This window comes from Formica exsecta, unplaced genomic scaffold (genome assembly GCF_003651465.1).
Source record: "Formica exsecta isolate Colony F162 unplaced genomic scaffold, ASM365146v1 scaffold11, whole genome shotgun sequence".
Classification (NCBI taxonomy): domain Eukaryota; kingdom Metazoa; phylum Arthropoda; class Insecta; order Hymenoptera; family Formicidae; genus Formica; species Formica exsecta.
Genome location: NW_021848439.1, coordinates 905,432 through 923,359, shown reverse-complemented (window position 1 = coordinate 923,359; position 17,928 = coordinate 905,432). Strand labels below are relative to the sequence as shown.

Genomic DNA, 17,928 nt, shown 5'->3' with positions numbered 1-17,928 from the left:
AATGATATAAATGATATAAGAAGCGACTCTTGTCGACATAAGTAGTGACTCTGTCTGTGTTGTCTTTGAAGCGCGCCACGTGCATTTGTTGGAATGCATAGATTTTATATTAATAAATTATTAATGATATAAGAAGCGACTCTTGTCGACATAAGTAGTGACTCTGTCTGTGTTGTCTTTGAAGCGCGCCACGTGCATTTGTTAAAATCGATGGAATGCATAATGTTCTCTTCCTGATAGTTACATACACATTAATGTGTATGTACGACTCGATCGCGAACACTGAAAACACCCTTGAAACGCTTCGATCGACCATATAACCCAAAAACCTTCAACGAGGATTGAAGTACGATGGTATCGAAAGCGCCGCTTTATTCTCGTGAAAGCTCACGTTACTCTAACAAGCGATCGACACGATAGACGATGACACTTGCAAAAATCAGTGCCAATCCGTTCTGAACGGCCTACGAAACTTGACCAGATGAGCGCTCAAGTTTTGGGTTCCGATGTTTCCGGGAAATTTTCGGAAGCGGGCCTGCTGGCGGATTCCGTCTATCAATTGGACGAATGCATGTACCTAAACCATGGTACTTCAGGATATATCCGTGGATAGTATTGCTTACAATTAGGCAAAACCGACGCTGAGATTTATCTTCGTAAGAACTAAGAACGGATCTGTCTGGCAAGCTTTTAGAGACATTAAGGAGAGGTATCGGGAATTGATCAGGAAATTATACTGGGGCATCTGCGTATTTGCCGGATGCACAGCCGAGAATATTCAAGACGTCGTACGACGAATTGCGGCCTTCAGCGGTTCTTCTCTGAAACTGACGGTCGAGATGTCAGAGATGTTGTGTTACAGAAACGAGTCCGAGACTGTCACTACTGGATATTATTTACATGTGAGTTATGCAAGCTTCAATCTCTCGACGTATTGAAAATTACATGTTCCTTGACACAAAGCCAATAAATTTTATAGAGAAATACTTTTTTTTTCACTGTTCAAAACTTGATATCGGCTCTTATCAAGCCACATATATGGATAACGTCTCCTTTTTAAATGCATAATCTCGTCTATGATCAATTCTCTCTCTTCTTGATTTCAGAACGCGTAAAAAATGTCTTAAAATATAGAGTGTTTTTAGTAAATGATCTCGTCTTGCACAGCATTAACGAATATACGATCGTCTCAACATCTACATAACTTTAATTTAATAGGTATTACAATCATCTCTCTTTCTCTCATATATCTGATACGCGATAAAATCTAAGTAATAAAAATAGATAAAAAATATTATCTTTTTTTTTAGTTAAGAATAATATTGTCGCATATAATGCTCACTTTTGACGAAGCTATTTTATAGTCAATAGTGTTCGAATCGCCAATACTCAGCCTCGAACAGATATTCTTGCGAAGCGGTATATACATATATCACATGATCGTTATAAATTTATATTAAAAAGAGAAAAAGGAAAGGTAGTCAATATATTTCTATATATATATGTGTATAAGAAACGGTTCTCATTTTTTTCAGAAAGACGAACGTTATTATATGATTTCGATGACAGAATCAGTGCAATATTTCCCGGATATAAAAGCAACGTCGGAAATAATCGTGAAAGCGACATTTTACAAAGTCGTTTTTTTGTATTTTAACTTCTGGCGAAGTTAAAATACGAGACTTGAAACTTGCTCGATTTAGAACCGGAAGAAAAAGGGATAACTCATAATTTTATATCCAGAAAACGCTCCGTATATAACAAACATACAATGTATATAAGAAACAAAATACTTATCAGAACAATATGAAGAAGAGATACGTGCGCCCACGCAAAATATTTTCTTTATAATTTATTAACTTATACGGATTATAATATATAAATCTCGATCGATTTTTTCGTCCTCGTAACTTTCTTCTCACGCAAAACTGCACACTCCGTTGCTCCGAATGCTACGATCCAACCATTTCGCTCTCCCTCTCCATCTTTGCCTTCGACCAAACTTGAAGGTGAAGTACGATCACTTTCATACGCAATTGTCTAAAATGATTTTCGTCAGGTTTCCTCCCGTTCCCAATCCCAATCCGCTTCTTCTGACTTTCTCTTCCAGTCAGTCCTGTAAATCTCGTCTTCCTCCTCCTCTTCCTCCTCGCCAGTCCAGTTAAATTTTCCCGAATCTTCATCGGTCTCAGATTTCGAGCTCTGTCTATGATTTCCGTCGCGGGGATCTTTGCTGTATTCCGTCGAGACGGAATCCATCTCGTCCGTGCCGGATTTCGAGCTGGTTCTGTTATCCTCCGTGTCGGTACTCCTGCCACGCAGCGACACGGCAGCTTCCTCGTCGGCGAATGACTCGGTATCCTCGGATTGTTCGCCGCTGCGCTCGCGTTTGATCGACGCCTCCTTTGTCGTCTGTTTCGTCTCGGATAGCTGCTCCTTGGAATCCTTTATAATATACGCCGAGGAGCCCTCCTCCTCCGATCGGGACTTTTGCATCTGCCAGGCCTTCTTGAAAGGATGTTCCCGTTCCTGCTGGACAAGCTTGGGCCTTTCCGGCAGGAGATATTCGGGATCCTCCTCGCTGGCCTGACTCTTCACGATGGATTCCCGCTTGAATAATCCAGTCGACGTCGGCTTTACTAAAAGATCGTCCTCTTTCTTCACAACGTTCCATCCGGCGCTCGTCAATTCTTCCTGCGACAATTTCGACAGATCTTGCACGGATTCTCTCTTGCTTCCCTTAGTCAGCACAAAATTGTAGCTATTAATATCATCTTCTTCTTCCAAGGATGTCTTCTGGCTACCGCTGGTGTACGATTGCTTTCTCGAAGTGTCTTGACTGCTTTCCTCCTTGCTCAGGCTTTCTTCTCGCGAGGGTGGACCTTGCTCGCGGTATTCCCTTCGTCGTATGTAAATACCGTCGTCTTCAGGCTCGCTCGGTTCCTGAGAGGATCCAAGCTGCTCAATCTGCGCTCCAACACTGACAGTCCACGAGTCCATATTATCCTCGCCGGAGAGATCGTCCCTCAGCAGAGCTATCTTGCCTTCCGAGGAAGATCTACGTTTTAAGGGTTCCGCGCCGGTCTCGCTCCTCTCCTCGGACAGCGATTCGCGTTGCCGGGTGATTAACTGTTCCATAAACTGCTTCCTTCGTACTCTCAACTCGTGTTCCCAGTCTTCCTCGTCGCTCGTCTTCGTCTCGAAACTTGGAACGCGTTCCGATTGCGTTTCTCCTCGAATCGATGACTCCTCCTGGCTCTCGGAAGACAACATTCTTCTCGCAACATCCGCCGATCTTGCGAAAGGTGCTTTTGTTTGTTGCGGTATCGTTTCATATTGCTCTTTCACAGAGGAATCCTCCTTTCCGACGAATTCCCAAGAACGATAATCGTCCGCTTCCTTTGTTGACGTCCTTCCTCTAGACTCGGATCTCCCGAATTGCCGTTCTTCCTCACTTTCGCTCTTTCTCGATGTTAGTCTCTTGTTATTTTTAGTTCTCGATAGCGAACGTCTGTTGCGTTGAGCAATTTCGTGGTCTCGCTGACTTCTCAGAAATTCAATAGCTTCTTCTTCGGAATCATCCGTCATGTATCTCTGACTATTTACGCCTTTCTTGCTACGCTCTGTGTAATCTTCCGTGTCTCTGGATAGTTTTCTAGCTGGTATTTTAGCTCGATCTCTGCTCGATACCTCCTCGGAATCACGCGTTTCGTGATCGATAAATGACATTCGCCTTCCGTTCACTTTCTTCAATATCGGTACGTCTACCGTTTCTTCCTCTGTGTCGTGTTCTTCGAGCACAGCCGTACCGCGTGCTATATCCTTCTGCCAATCCCAACCGGTGGACGCAATCTCATCATCCTCGAAGACGTTTCCTTGCTCGACTGTTGCTTTCGCGGTTTCTAGCTCGGTGAAGTTTTTATCCTCGCTCGTTTTTTCTTCCTTGGAAGCTTCAAGCGTCGACATGTCTGTGCTTTCCATTATGACACTCTTCACCTCCTGCATCGGAAGATCAAAGAGTAACGTCAGAACGACTGACGCAGCTATCACTATCACTAATTCCAGAGGATCAATCTGTAAATGTAAAAGTAATGTACCCGTTTATATTTCTATCGCACATCAAGCGACTTTGAACGTGACTGTTCGATTCTGAAGTTGACATCAGTGTACAAAAGCTCTAATAGAGTATTAATAAAAGATAATAATCAGAGAGACACATTTAGAGCTATAAATGTGTGATAAAAAATTACAATTAATAAAACAAAGCTTCTTTGCTTTGCCAGCGCGACTTACTGCTCTGTGAAGTTGAAATTCCGAGGAAAATCTCGTGGTCCCGACATTGTAGAAAAACACCGCAAACTGCGTTAGGTATATGGCATACGATAATCTGCTAAAGATCACCAGCCAATAATTGGAAAGGAAACTATTGACGAGGCCTACGGAGCGAGCAATCATTCCATCAATGTTCCATCACATTTACATCACCGTCCGATACCGGTTTATAATCAACCGTTTGTTACAACAGACCTCCGTGTTCCGTGAAGCAGGCAAATATTGACCAGCATAGAGCCGCGGCCCATAACACTGGCCCGATTACTGCATAGTGAGCGGCCTCTTCGACATTGTACACGTAATCTCGTCTGGCCTGATGCCAGGGTGAAAATAATGACCATGAACCCAGAAGCATTGCAATCGACCAACCCAAGATCACCAACACCTGCAAATTAGAATGCTGTCACGCGGTCACGCACGATTATGAAGCGCTCCACGAAAGAGTAATACCTTGTGAATTTTGACATTCTTGCCGGTATAATGTAACAGCACGCCAAGGCCTACGCCGAAAACGTATGGCGTCGCTCTGTGCAGCGGCAACGCATAAGTGAGATTAGCGGTCTTGTACAGACGCTTTAACCTGCGATCGAGAGTACATTTTATCAAAATATACGATGCCAGGATATTCAAAAGTGTATACTCACGATATCCCGTGAAAGATAACGAGAGAAAGATAATTGTTCGTTGTCGCTATGTAACGTAGAGTGGCGGACAACAGAACAACGAAGATTATCAGGAGGATACCGACGAGAGGCTTGTACTGCAGGAAGAAGACTAAGATGGGCGCCAGGAGCGACAGCTGCATATCCAGGGCCAACTGATGCGTGTGCGTGGCGCACTGCGAAAGATACGTTCCATCAACGGATTTGAGTTCACCATCTGTCTCCTCTCGTACAACTCACCATCTCCTCGAATGGAAAGAAGTTCTGTACGTATAACAGATTCGTCCAGGCGTTGTGTTTGCAAAGCTCCGCGTTCGCCGTGATGACGCTGTTCCATTGCGGACCCGAGCCCATGTGTTCCATAACAAACGCGTACCAAAACACCACCGCGAGCAATGCCGGTGAAAGTCTGCAAAAGTCAATGATATAAAATAATTGCGACACGTTTTTTAATATGAGCAGAAAATAATATCTCTTTAGTTCATGTAGACAGATTGCAACGTGCCTGATAAATCTGGTGATGAAACGGCAAAACCAGCGAATCTCGCCGCGAATCTTTAGCTCCCTTGCCATATTGTAAGCGGTCAGAATGCCGCTTAGCAATAGAAACGCATCCGTGTAAACCAATGATACTCGCAAGATAGAGCTGGCCGGGTTGTTGGCAATCTGACGTTTAAAACATCATTTAACATTGATTTGATGTCGGTACATGATAATGCAAAGACGGGGCGACTTTCCCCTCGACGATCTTACCTCGGTAAGAGAAGTACGGTTACTAAACGGTATTCGGGAGATTGTTATAAGCTGGTGAGCAACGTAAAGAGCGATCGTAGCCAGGGCTCTTATTCCGTGAATACAGGTAATATCCTCACCGCTTGTCGTCTCCTTCAATAAGGCTTTAATCGTCCTCCGTAAGGAAAATGACATTATTATTCTCTCAGAATAATTTCCTGCAAAAGAGATACGTGTATTATGTATAATCGCGCTGCTGGGTCGAAATGCTGCTCGTAAACATGATTCTCGCAATTTGTCGAAACTATTTACCTTTTCCTTGCGTTTCCACGAAATAATCTCTCACAGTTGCCACAATAACGATACAAACGATCATTGCGTAAAAATACCTATATAAAATAAAAAATAGCAACATATATTTTATTGATATTACTGCTTCTTTAAATTACAATGAAAAGAAACGTACAGGACGCCGATCGTCTCTTTCGAATAAGTTTGAGACTTTTGTTTCACATAACACATATCAGGATCGACGTCTACCGTAAATCTAATTCCAACAGTTCCATTGTAATCCTCTAAGGCACTTTCTAACGCACGTTCGGCGTCCTTAGCGGAACACGCCGCAGGTAGACACAGTGCCCAATTGATTGTAGTAAATTTCGGAATGAAATAACCTGGCTGCAACATTTAATGAATTAGGCTGAAAAGTTTCTAACTTAAAAGAACAAATTGCGCTTGAATTAAATGTCATATGTATCTGATTATTTTAACGAAATTTTAAAAAAATAAATTCGAAAGCAAACTTCTCTAATTTTAGAAGTTTATAAAATAAATTCATATTATATATTTTATAGTATTATTATTATATATATTAGAACATTATTCTTTATTTTTTTAATCTATCTGCGCGTTTTGCAAAAGAAAATACAGATAATGTGTAATCTTTCATAGCTTATTTCCCTTATTTCAACTTGGGAGCAAAATCTCTTACGTCGCGCATGCTTGCTCGTATAAAAGCGCGCCCCTGCATTAGATTGACCGGCAACCTCATGTCTGGATGGGAAGCGTGCAAGTCCACAGTAGCCAAGCAATATTTCCCTTGAATTCTTATCGTTCTCTCATCTACTTTAACATATGCCAACACACCCAAGCATTGATCGTAATCCCCAAACTGATTCACGTTTCCTCGTAACAAGCCCGACGGAATTTTTGCGCTCGAATCCAACACTGGAAGCAAGAAAGCTTTTTTTGATCCGATAAAATGCAATTTGTTTATAGACAAGAACATTTAATCCATACAAATATAGAATAAATATAATTGGGATCTTTGACTAAAAAGAGTTTTAATAATATACATATTTCTCTCGAAAGAAAATTATTGAATTAAATATTGAATACCTTCTAGCTAAAGTGATCATAATGACTTTGGCTCGTCAATTCGAAAATAGAATGAACAGTTATTTCTGTCAATCGACTCACTTTGCAGCGCCCACAACTTGTAACCTCTCAATTGTCGCAGGAATATCTTGCCGTGTTGCTGACACTCGGGATTTTCAACGTTCGTAAAATTTGGCACGAAGTTCGGCACACGCAGAATTGCATCATTTAGTTCGGACAATGTGACAGATGCGTCTGCACGTTTCCTCGTTGTTGGCTTTGTTTCTTGCTCTAAAAGTAACAATTAATTACAAAAATTCCCGCAACAAATCACACTTTAAAAATTTGAGGCGCGATCCTGCCTGTTTTCAATCAAAAAAAATAAGCTTTTAAAAGCATACTTATATAATGTATTTGTGCCACCACCATGTATTATTTATAAAAAAAAACTATTTGCGCGTGGAAGAAGTTGAAAAATTTTTTCAACTAATTATTCAAAAATAAACATACAAAAATTTGTATAAGCGGAAGAAAATTCAGCGAAGAATAAAAGCATTACACAGCTTCGTTGGATATTACTTTAGTTAGATTATTACTTAAGATACTACCACATTGGCGCTTATTCATTTGAAAACGCTATAAACATCTTTAGACAAATACGCGCTTTTCATATTGAACCATTTTCATATAATACTCACTCTCCACTTGCGAAACTTCTCTCGATGGCTTCGAAGTTGCTTTTGCTGTTACTTTTTTGACATCCGCCTTTTCCGGTTGTTTCGCCTGCTCCTTGATCCTTGGTGCAGGTGTTGAAGTTTCTGGTTTTTCGCGCGTTTTCGATCTTTCGTCTGCTACTTTTGTTGCAGTTTTAGACATTTCGGCCTTAGGCTCAGGAGTAGCCTTAACCGATTCAACTTTTTTTTTACTTTCAGGTAATTTTCCGGCACCTTCAACTGATTTCTGCATAACCTCGATTGATTTCTTCGCGCTCTCGACAGGTTTCTTCGTGCTTTCGATTGATTCAAGTTTCTTCGTGCTTTCGGTTGTCTTTTTTACGCTCTCAACTGCCGACTTTGTGACATTAATTGGTGTTTTATCTTCATGTTTTGACTTTTTCGTATCGCGTTTACTAAGTAAAATGTTAGTTTTGTCTTTATCGGCGAGCCTTACTTTTTCCAACTTTCTAGGTGATGGAACGGTTTCTCTTATATCATCTTTTTTACTTCTATCTTCATCTTCGTCATCTTTATTCTCGTCACTTTGCAGAATCTGAATTTTGTTCTGTTTTTTATTTGATACATCAACTTGTTTCTTAAGTGGTTCTATGACTTTTCGCCGATCTGCCTTGGTTATTGCTCTCTCTTCTTCTTCATCATCATCTTCCTCCTCATCATTATCAACTTTGCTTTTGCTATATTTTATCGACTTAGTTTTAACTGTTTTAGTTTCTTCTACTCGTATTTTTAAATTTTTCTTAAGAATCTTTTTGTTATCATCATCATCATCATCTACGTCGATATCGTCATCATCATCGTCTTCACTTTCATTATCATCGTCTTCGCGAACAATAGTTTTTTTCAATTTCTCTTCCTTACTTTCAGTATCTCGATTTGTTGCAAAGCTCCGCGTTCGCCGTGATGACGCTGTTCCATTGCGGACCCGAGCCCATGTGTTCCATAACAAACGCGTACCAAAACACCACCGCGAGCAATGCCGGTGAAAGTCTGCAAAAGTCAATGATATAAAATAATTGCGACACGTTTTTTAATATAAGCAGAAAATAATATCTCTTTAGTTCATGTAGACAGATTGCAACGTGCCTGATAAATCTGGTGATGAAACGGCAAAACCAGCGAATCTCGCCGCGAATCTTTAGCTCCCTTGCCATATTGTAAGCGGTCAGAATGCCGCTTAGCAATAGAAACGCATCCGTGTAAACCAATGATACTCGCAAGATAGAGCTGGCCGGGTTGTTGGCAATCTGACGTTTAAAACATCATTTAACATTGATTTGATGTCGGTACATGATAATGCAAAGACGGGGCGACTTTCCCCTCGACGATCTTACCTCGGTAAGAGAAGTACGGTTACTAAACGGTATTCGGGAGATTGTTATAAGCTGGTGAGCAACGTAAAGAGCGATCGTAGCCAGGGCTCTTATTCCGTGAATACAGGTAATATCCTCACCGCTTGTCGTCTCCTTCAATAAGGCTTTAATCGTCCTCCGTAAGGAAAATGACATTATTATTCTCTCAGAATAATTTCCTGCAAAAGAGATACGTGTATTATGTATAATCGCGCTGCTGGGTCGAAATGCTGCTCGTAAACATGATTCTCGCAATTTGTCGAAACTATTTACCTTTTCCTTGCGTTTCCACGAAATAATCTCTCACAGTTGCCACAATAACGATACAAACGATCATTGCGTAAAAATACCTATATAAAATAAAAAATAGCAACATATATTTTATTGATATTACTGCTTCTTTAAATTACAATGAAAAGAAACGTACAGGACGCCGATCGTCTCTTTCGAATAAGTTTGAGACTTTTGTTTCACATAACACATATCAGGATCGACGTCTACCGTAAATCTAATTCCAACAGTTCCATTGTAATCCTCTAAGGCACTTTCTAACGCACGTTCGGCGTCCTTAGCGGAACACGCCGCAGGTAGACACAGTGCCCAATTGATTGTAGTAAATTTCGGAATGAAATAACCTGGCTGCAACATTTAATGAATTAGGCTGAAAAGTTTCTAACTTAAAAGAACAAATTGCGCTTGAATTAAATGTCATATGTATCTGATTATTTTAACGAAATTTTAAAAAAATAAATTCGAAAGCAAACTTCTCTAATTTTAGAAGTTTATAAAATAAATTCATATTATATATTTTATAGTATTATTATTATATATATTAGAACATTATTCTTTATTTTTTTAATCTATCTGCGCGTTTTGCAAAAGAAAATACAGATAATGTGTAATCTTTCATAGCTTATTTCCCTTATTTCAACTTGGGAGCAAAATCTCTTACGTCGCGCATGCTTGCTCGTATAAAAGCGCGCCCCTGCATTAGATTGACCGGCAACCTCATGTCTGGATGGGAAGCGTGCAAGTCCACAGTAGCCAAGCAATATTTCCCTTGAATTCTTATCGTTCTCTCATCTACTTTAACATATGCCAACACACCCAAGCATTGATCGTAATCCCCAAACTGATTCACGTTTCCTCGTAACAAGCCCGACGGAATTTTTGCGCTCGAATCCAACACTGGAAGCAAGAAAGCTTTTTTTGATCCGATAAAATGCAATTTGTTTATAGACAAGAACATTTAATCCATACAAATATAGAATAAATATAATTGGGATCTTTGACTAAAAAGAGTTTTAATAATATACATATTTCTCTCGAAAGAAAATTATTGAATTAAATATTGAATACCTTCTAGCTAAAGTGATCATAATGACTTTGGCTCGTCAATTCGAAAATAGAATGAACAGTTATTTCTGTCAATCGACTCACTTTGCAGCGCCCACAACTTGTAACCTCTCAATTGTCGCAGGAATATCTTGCCGTGTTGCTGACACTCGGGATTTTCAACGTTCGTAAAATTTGGCACGAAGTTCGGCACACGCAGAATTGCATCATTTAGTTCGGACAATGTGACAGATGCGTCTGCACGTTTCCTCGTTGTTGGCTTTGTTTCTTGCTCTAAAAGTAACAATTAATTACAAAAATTCCCGCAACAAATCACACTTTAAAAATTTGAGGCGCGATCCTGCCTGTTTTCAATCAAAAAAAATAAGCTTTTAAAAGCATACTTATATAATGTATTTGTGCCACCACCATGTATTATTTATAAAAAAAAACTATTTGCGCGTGGAAGAAGTTGAAAAATTTTTTCAACTAATTATTCAAAAATAAACATACAAAAATTTGTATAAGCGGAAGAAAATTCAGCGAAGAATAAAAGCATTACACAGCTTCGTTGGATATTACTTTAGTTAGATTATTACTTAAGATACTACCACATTGGCGCTTATTCATTTGAAAACGCTATAAACATCTTTAGACAAATACGCGCTTTTCATATTGAACCATTTTCATATAATACTCACTCTCCACTTGCGAAACTTCTCTCGATGGCTTCGAAGTTGCTTTTGCTGTTACTTTTTTGACATCCGCCTTTTCCGGTTGTTTCGCCTGCTCCTTGATCCTTGGTGCAGGTGTTGAAGTTTCTGGTTTTTCGCGCGTTTTCGATCTTTCGTCTGCTACTTTTGTTGCAGTTTTAGACATTTCGGCCTTAGGCTCAGGAGTAGCCTTAACCGATTCAACTTTTTTTTTACTTTCAGGTAATTTTCCGGCACCTTCAACTGATTTCTGCATAACCTCGATTGATTTCTTCGCGCTCTCGACAGGTTTCTTCGTGCTTTCGATTGATTCAAGTTTCTTCGTGCTTTCGGTTGTCTTTTTTACGCTCTCAACTGCCGACTTTGTGACATTAATTGGTGTTTTATCTTCATGTTTTGACTTTTTCGTATCGCGTTTACTAAGTAAAATGTTAGTTTTGTCTTTATCGGCGAGCCTTACTTTTTCCAACTTTCTAGGTGATGGAACGGTTTCTCTTATATCATCTTTTTTACTTCTATCTTCATCTTCGTCATCTTTATTCTCGTCACTTTGCAGAATCTGAATTTTGTTCTGTTTTTTATTTGATACATCAACTTGTTTCTTAAGTGGTTCTATGACTTTTCGCCGATCTGCCTTGGTTATTGCTCTCTCTTCTTCTTCATCATCATCTTCCTCCTCATCATTATCAACTTTGCTTTTGCTATATTTTATCGACTTAGTTTTAACTGTTTTAGTTTCTTCTACTCGTATTTTTAAATTTTTCTTAAGAATCTTTTTGTTATCATCATCATCATCATCTACGTCGATATCGTCATCATCATCGTCTTCACTTTCATTATCATCGTCTTCGCGAACAATAGTTTTTTTCAATTTCTCTTCCTTACTTTCAGTATCTCGATTTGGTAGCTCAGTCTCGAATGCTTTTTCTTCCTCTTCATCGTCCTCATCTATCCTATCCGTCCGATCTCTCTCGAAATCCTCCACCGATCCTTCATCCTCCTCCGTTTCCTCTTCCACTTCCACTACCGCATCTCCATCGTCATCAACCCAGACACTTTCTGTCTTGAAGTTTTTCTGTGTAAGTCTGATCGCATCCTTGTCTCTCGGACGTTCCGTGGTCCGAATCTTCTCCGTTCCAACACCTGACGTCGACTCGACAGGTGGTTTCCGGTCACCAGCAGTAGTTCGCGACGTTGTGTCCTCGTGCCATTTCCGAGCCAAGTGCACTGGTTTCCCGATTGTTGTCGTTTTGTCCGGACAGACTCTGTCGTGCGTGGGGACACAGACGACCGAGTGCGGCGTTTGCGGCGCGACATCGCGTATTCGGAAGCCGTAGCAGGTGGCGTAGAGTAACACGATGAGACCCAGCAACGCGATGAACTTGCCCGGAAGGGCGATAGCCATGACAAGGCGACCTTCGCATGGAAATGGCGAAGATTGGACGCCGTGCGCGAGGCTCGACCTACAACGATGACGACGATAACGACGACGACGTTAGCTGTCGGTTGACGTGCAGCAGCGACTTGCCTTCAAAGAGCCCGTTTAATGTCTCGCGTCTCTTCTTCTGATCCACCGCTTTCCCTTTCGCGAAAGAAGTATTAGCCACAAATTATCGACGATCTTGTCGCGCTGATCGCCCTCCGACGTGGCGAGATCCCGGGCCACCACGTCCACAGCCGGCCGTGCCTTCGGGAAAATTAGAGCGCATGGCATCGGCCCAAACAGCTAGGAGTTTTATTTAGCATCAAGTTTTCGAGGCAGTCGACCGCCACCGTGGCGGCGGCAGAAGCAGCCTCTTCCACGTCGCAGCTGCGACTGCGTCGAATCTACCGAAACCGGTTGATACGAATTTCTTATTACGCAAGATATAAGAAAATTTATAGCATGAATTTTCACATGTAATTTTGCATGTGTCTGCGGCTCAATTTTACATTTTGTACCCGCGCGAAACAGTAAGCTTTATTATTTCATAATTTTTAGATTTTAGGAGACAACATGTAGTTAAAAGAGAATTTTGTGCCATAATGGCTCTGATGCTCCAAATTTCAATAACTTCACGGTAAGGTGATAGTAAATGTCACCGAAGAATGTTTTAAGAGTTTGCAATTATTTCTGAATTTTAAATTTATTTGCAAATGATAATAAATCAGTTTATATTTTTCTGATATGGAGCACATTAAAATGTAGAACATACAATAATGGAATTTATAACAAAATAAAATTTAATTGTCATCTACGAATACGGAAAAACAAGATTTCAAATATCATATTAAAAAAAGGATCTACAAAAAAACCTTGATGAAAACTTGCGTTCAAAATTTTATTACTGATTTTCTTCCGTTGTTATAATTCCAATCAAATGTAGTAGTAAATATAATCTTAATTCTTTAAGCGACAAATAATAAAAGTTTAATGCGATTTTCGTAGAGATGATTGTATTCGAATGAACACAATTACACTTGGTGATTGCAATTATTTATTCATAGTCCTATTTAGGCCATGGCGTGTAGTGGTAAGCGAACACACTGATCCGCTTACCGTGAATTTACTGAATATCAACGGACAACGGTGGCGAAAATTGCGCACGAAACTCACACTGACCGACATGAAATCCGACACATATTTGAATTAATCAGAAAATTTAAAGTATCTCACATGCTATTTCTCATACATTCTTCTCTCTTGACATACAATTTCTAGTAGAGAAAGAAAGAGAGAGAGAGAGAGAGAAAACGTTTCTGTTTTACAAGTTTCTTTGAAAAATATAAAATATATTCTATAGTAAAATATAAAACAATAAATATAAAATAGTTAATAATTTAGAAACATAACGATCAAACGTAATCGTATTATTACACTCATTTCTTGTCTATGATACTCTTATTCTGTTTTATATAGAAATTTGCAATTTTTTATTGTAGTTAATATCTCCAAATGTAACGTATCAATTTATTAACATTATTATAAGTAAACAAAAAAAGAGAGAAAGTGAGATATATGATACAAATATTGCAGTTTTATATACATATAATTAATATTTATTTATAACGTTAATAAGAATCATAACTTGCGCCTTTCATTCGCGGCAAGAGTTGTACTAGGATGAAAATTCCAATGATTAAATAGTATAATGTATATTCGCAAAATTCACCGCGTATCGAACAAATCGCGAAACATTTCCAGCTACAAAATTCAGTCGCTTTAGTAACCATCTGTAAGATCAATAGTCGCCTAGTTATCAGCAGATGGCCATTAATCTACGTAAGATAATTCTCCGTTTCATAAGTGGTCATAAATTATTATAAAAAATTTTACGATTATTTTACACCCACCGTACAAGTTCGGATTTAGCACCATCGAACTCATAGTTGTTCCAAAGCTCAAGGAGGAGTTGACAGGTCGATATTTTATGTCGGATACCGAAATTCAAGTTGCTGTGTACAAGTGGGGATTAAAAATAAATCTTACGAAAGTTTTTTCAACGACGGGATGAGAAAAGGGATAAAGAGTTTAAAAAAATATGTCACATTTAATGGTGATTACGTTGAATAATAAATATTAACTTTAAAGCTGAATAAATTTACTTTATTTTGATGTCAGTTTTATTATTTTATTTTATCCTAACATTTTTATAGAAATGGGGACATTATTTATCAATCAACTTACGTATATATCAATATTAAAGTGATTGATTATATGTTATTTATTTCCATATACAACACTGCGAGTATCAATGCAAACAAAAAATATCAATAGTGATAAGAAGAAAAAAAAAGAAGGATATCTTTATCTTATTTGATTTAGAAGTAACTTCACATATGGAAAGACCTTGATCGAAAAATCAGACTGATGTATATTGATTATGAAAGAGTATATAATATTGTATTTTTTCTGCATGTAGTTTACAGTTGTTCGTGCATCTTTCAGATCTCGAAATATCTCTCGAAAAGATAGGGCAAGTAATATATCTATAATTCAAAACTTATTCACGCACGTGGAAAAATAAATATAACCAAAGTCTATCAATGTTCAATTATTCTCTTTATAAGTTTGAAAGCATTTTTAATATATTTGTTTATTAATAAATCTGATATAAAACATATACAGGATTTTGATAAGTTATTCAATATTTGATATAAAATATATGTGCAATATATTATATTTATTTATAAAATAAAACTTTCTTTCCATTTAACTTTTATTAAGTAGTTACATGTAAAATAACTCTAATAATTTCTATACATTTCAGAAAATTAATGATAAATATTTTACGATATTAATCTGTTATTGTATATGTGTCAAAAATGGTTCCATTATTACTGCTTGTCTCATCGTGCATCTTATTAATGTATTACTATTGGACAAGACTTCATACCTACTGGTTAAGAAAAAACGTTCCTTGTCCTAAATTTTCGTTTTTCGGGAATAATCGAAATGCATCAATACTGAAGATTACAATCGGTGAAAGTCTTCAGACGATATACAGAAAATACGAAGGATATCCGTTCGTCGGTATATACGAGCTCGCAACCCCGGTCCTCTTGTTGAGAGATCCAAAACTAATTAAATGTATCCTCGTGAAAGACTTTGCCTGCTTTCAAAGTAAGTGAACACAAAACTCTCTCCTCTTAAGTTTATTGACTTGTTAAACTCTTTTTTTAATATAAAAGTATTTTTATTCAAACTGTTCCATTAGCTATATTTAGATTTTTGTCATTGCAGTCTAATTAATTTCCCGAAATTAATTCTCTCTGCATTTATTTTTATATAATTACTTCTTTTCTACTTTTATAATTACGATCAAATACAAGTAGCCTTAAATTTTTAAGCGATGAATAATGAAATTTTAATGTGATTTCTGTTGCGTGATTGTGTATTCCAATAAACACAAATACACTTGTTAGTGATTGCCATTATTTATTCATATTTCTATTTAGATCGTGGCATAGTGATAAACGAACACACTGATCCGCTTAGCGCACATTTAATTAATCTCGACGGACCACGATGGCAAATATTGCGCACGAATCTCACATCGGCCTTTACAATCAGCAAAACTCGGCACGTATTTAAATTGATCACAGAAGTGTCAGAACAGTTTAAGGTATCTCATATGCCATTTCTTATACATTATTTTCTATTGGCAAAATATCTGTTTTACACAAGTATCAGAGTTCCTTAAAAAAATGTTAAATATAATTAATAACAAAAAAATATAATAAATACATAAAAAATAACGATTAAACATATCATCGTATTATTACACATCCGTCATATTATTCCTATTCAAAATTTAATTTTTTAAAGAAGAATATGTTACGTTATAAATTCAAACTTGAACTTGTTTTATCAATATATTATATTGCCAATATGTGATAGTACTTTATTTGAATCTTTAAAAAAAAAGAGAAACTTAAAATTTTATTTATAAATCTATATTGTATTATTCAAAGCAAATTCTGCAACAAAATTAAGCCATATTTGACAAAGAGAATATAACAATGTAAATTATCAATTAAAAATATCAAAAAAAATTTTATTTTACTTCTTTAGTAGATGATTAAAAACAATATGCACAACATACTCAAAAGAAAACATCAGACATCTAAAAACAACGTCCATCTTAAAACAAAAGATTTTTTTTCTTATTTTGTCCAAATAAGAAACTAAATAAATTATCCAAAGAAGTCAAGCATATATTCTTTAATTGTAAAATTTTACTAAAATATAAATTAATTTTAAATAACATTACATAAAAATTTTGTAATTATAAGTTAATTTAAAAATTATATCTTGATATAAAATTTACAAAATACAAGCCTTGTTCAAAACTCATTAAATCCACAAAATAAAATTTCTCCAACAAATTCCCAAAATAAATTATTCTAATGTATTGTTTCTACAAACAAACTCTGAATACTTAGACAATACATTCATGCACTATTTGTTAAGTTATAGATCTTGCACTAAACTAATAATAACTGTCTGGTTTAGCAATTTGTAGACCAATATGCAGACAATGAAGATCCTGTCGAATTTCGCAATCTTGCTGCCAAGTTTGGCAGCGAGATCATGGCAAGCTGTTACTTCGGGCTTAAAACTAACACGATACAAAATGATGATTCCGAATTTCAAAAAATGTGTAAAAAGATCATGGATCCATCGTTCAAGATAGCGATTACGAGATATATACGTGATTACATGCCCAAAATATTCAAATGGTCATCGATCAGCTTAGCATCTCAGGATGTAATGTATCAATTTATTAATATTATTACAAGTAATAGCAAGAAAAAATCTGTTTAATTTATAATTTATATTTGTTGCATATCTTTCTTATAAAGGTTACCGCCTACTTTACGGGAATAGTAAAAGAAATAATTACACACAGGCAAGTGAACAACATAACACGAAATGATATTATGCAAATTTTGATAGACTTGAAATGTGAGAAAACAAAGATAGAAGATGCGCTAGCACAAAACAAGGCATCCGAATCTAATGATATAGGTATCAGAAAGAGATCTCACTTTTTGTCTAAGACACTTTTAATCTATGTAGTTTTATAATAATTATATGTAATTAAATTATGTTTATATATAATTAAATATTTATTTATAATATTAATAATATTATAACTTGTGCGTTTTCCGATATTATTTATTATTAACATCTAGAATTACGAGATCA

General features: G+C 37.2%; 2 protein-coding genes across 2 annotated transcripts in view; one reads left to right on the top strand and one right to left on the bottom strand.

Moving 5' to 3' along the window:
- Positions 1–1,224: 1,224 nt before the first annotated feature.
- On the bottom strand, positions 1,225–12,950 carry LOC115235858. The gene is made up of 14 exons (XM_029807922.1): positions 12,132–12,950; positions 7,802–8,707; positions 7,206–7,394; positions 6,718–6,953; positions 6,193–6,404; positions 6,039–6,115; positions 5,748–5,944; positions 5,500–5,660; positions 5,235–5,403; positions 4,977–5,170; positions 4,783–4,912; positions 4,528–4,717; positions 4,294–4,436; positions 1,225–4,074 (listed from the first exon to the last, which is right to left on the bottom strand). Exons 1-14 carry the CDS (start codon positions 12,640–12,642, stop codon positions 2,056–2,058), a joined length of 5,334 nt encoding a protein of 1,777 aa, XP_029663782.1. The 5' UTR covers positions 12,643–12,950; the 3' UTR covers positions 1,225–2,055.
- Positions 12,951–15,542: 2,592 nt separating this feature from the next.
- Positions 15,543–17,928, top strand: part of LOC115235514 (probable cytochrome P450 6a14) — a 9,293-nt gene continuing 6,907 nt past the window's right edge. Inside the window, exons 1-4 of the mRNA XM_029807369.1 lie at positions 15,543–15,840; positions 16,176–16,342; positions 17,233–17,487; positions 17,583–17,748. Coding sequence (XP_029663229.1) covers positions 15,543–15,840; positions 16,176–16,342; positions 17,233–17,487; positions 17,583–17,748 — 886 coding nt within the window. The remainder of the gene's footprint in view (positions 15,841–16,175; positions 16,343–17,232; positions 17,488–17,582; positions 17,749–17,928) is intronic.

Excerpts from the sequence above, each read along its gene's own strand:
- LOC115235858 (XM_029807922.1), bottom strand. The coding sequence starts at position 12,642 with ATGGCTATCGCCCTTCCGGGCAAGTTCATCGCGTTGCTGGGTCTCATC. Across the intron at positions 5,661-5,747 it reads ACCGTACTTCTCTTACCGAG|ATTGCCAACAACCCGGCCAG; the intron begins GTAAGATCGTCG and ends TTTAAACGTCAG. Across the intron at positions 4,437-4,527 it reads CTGCTTCACGGAACACGGAG|GCCTCGTCAATAGTTTCCTT; the intron begins GTCTGTTGTAAC and ends CTCGCTCCGTAG.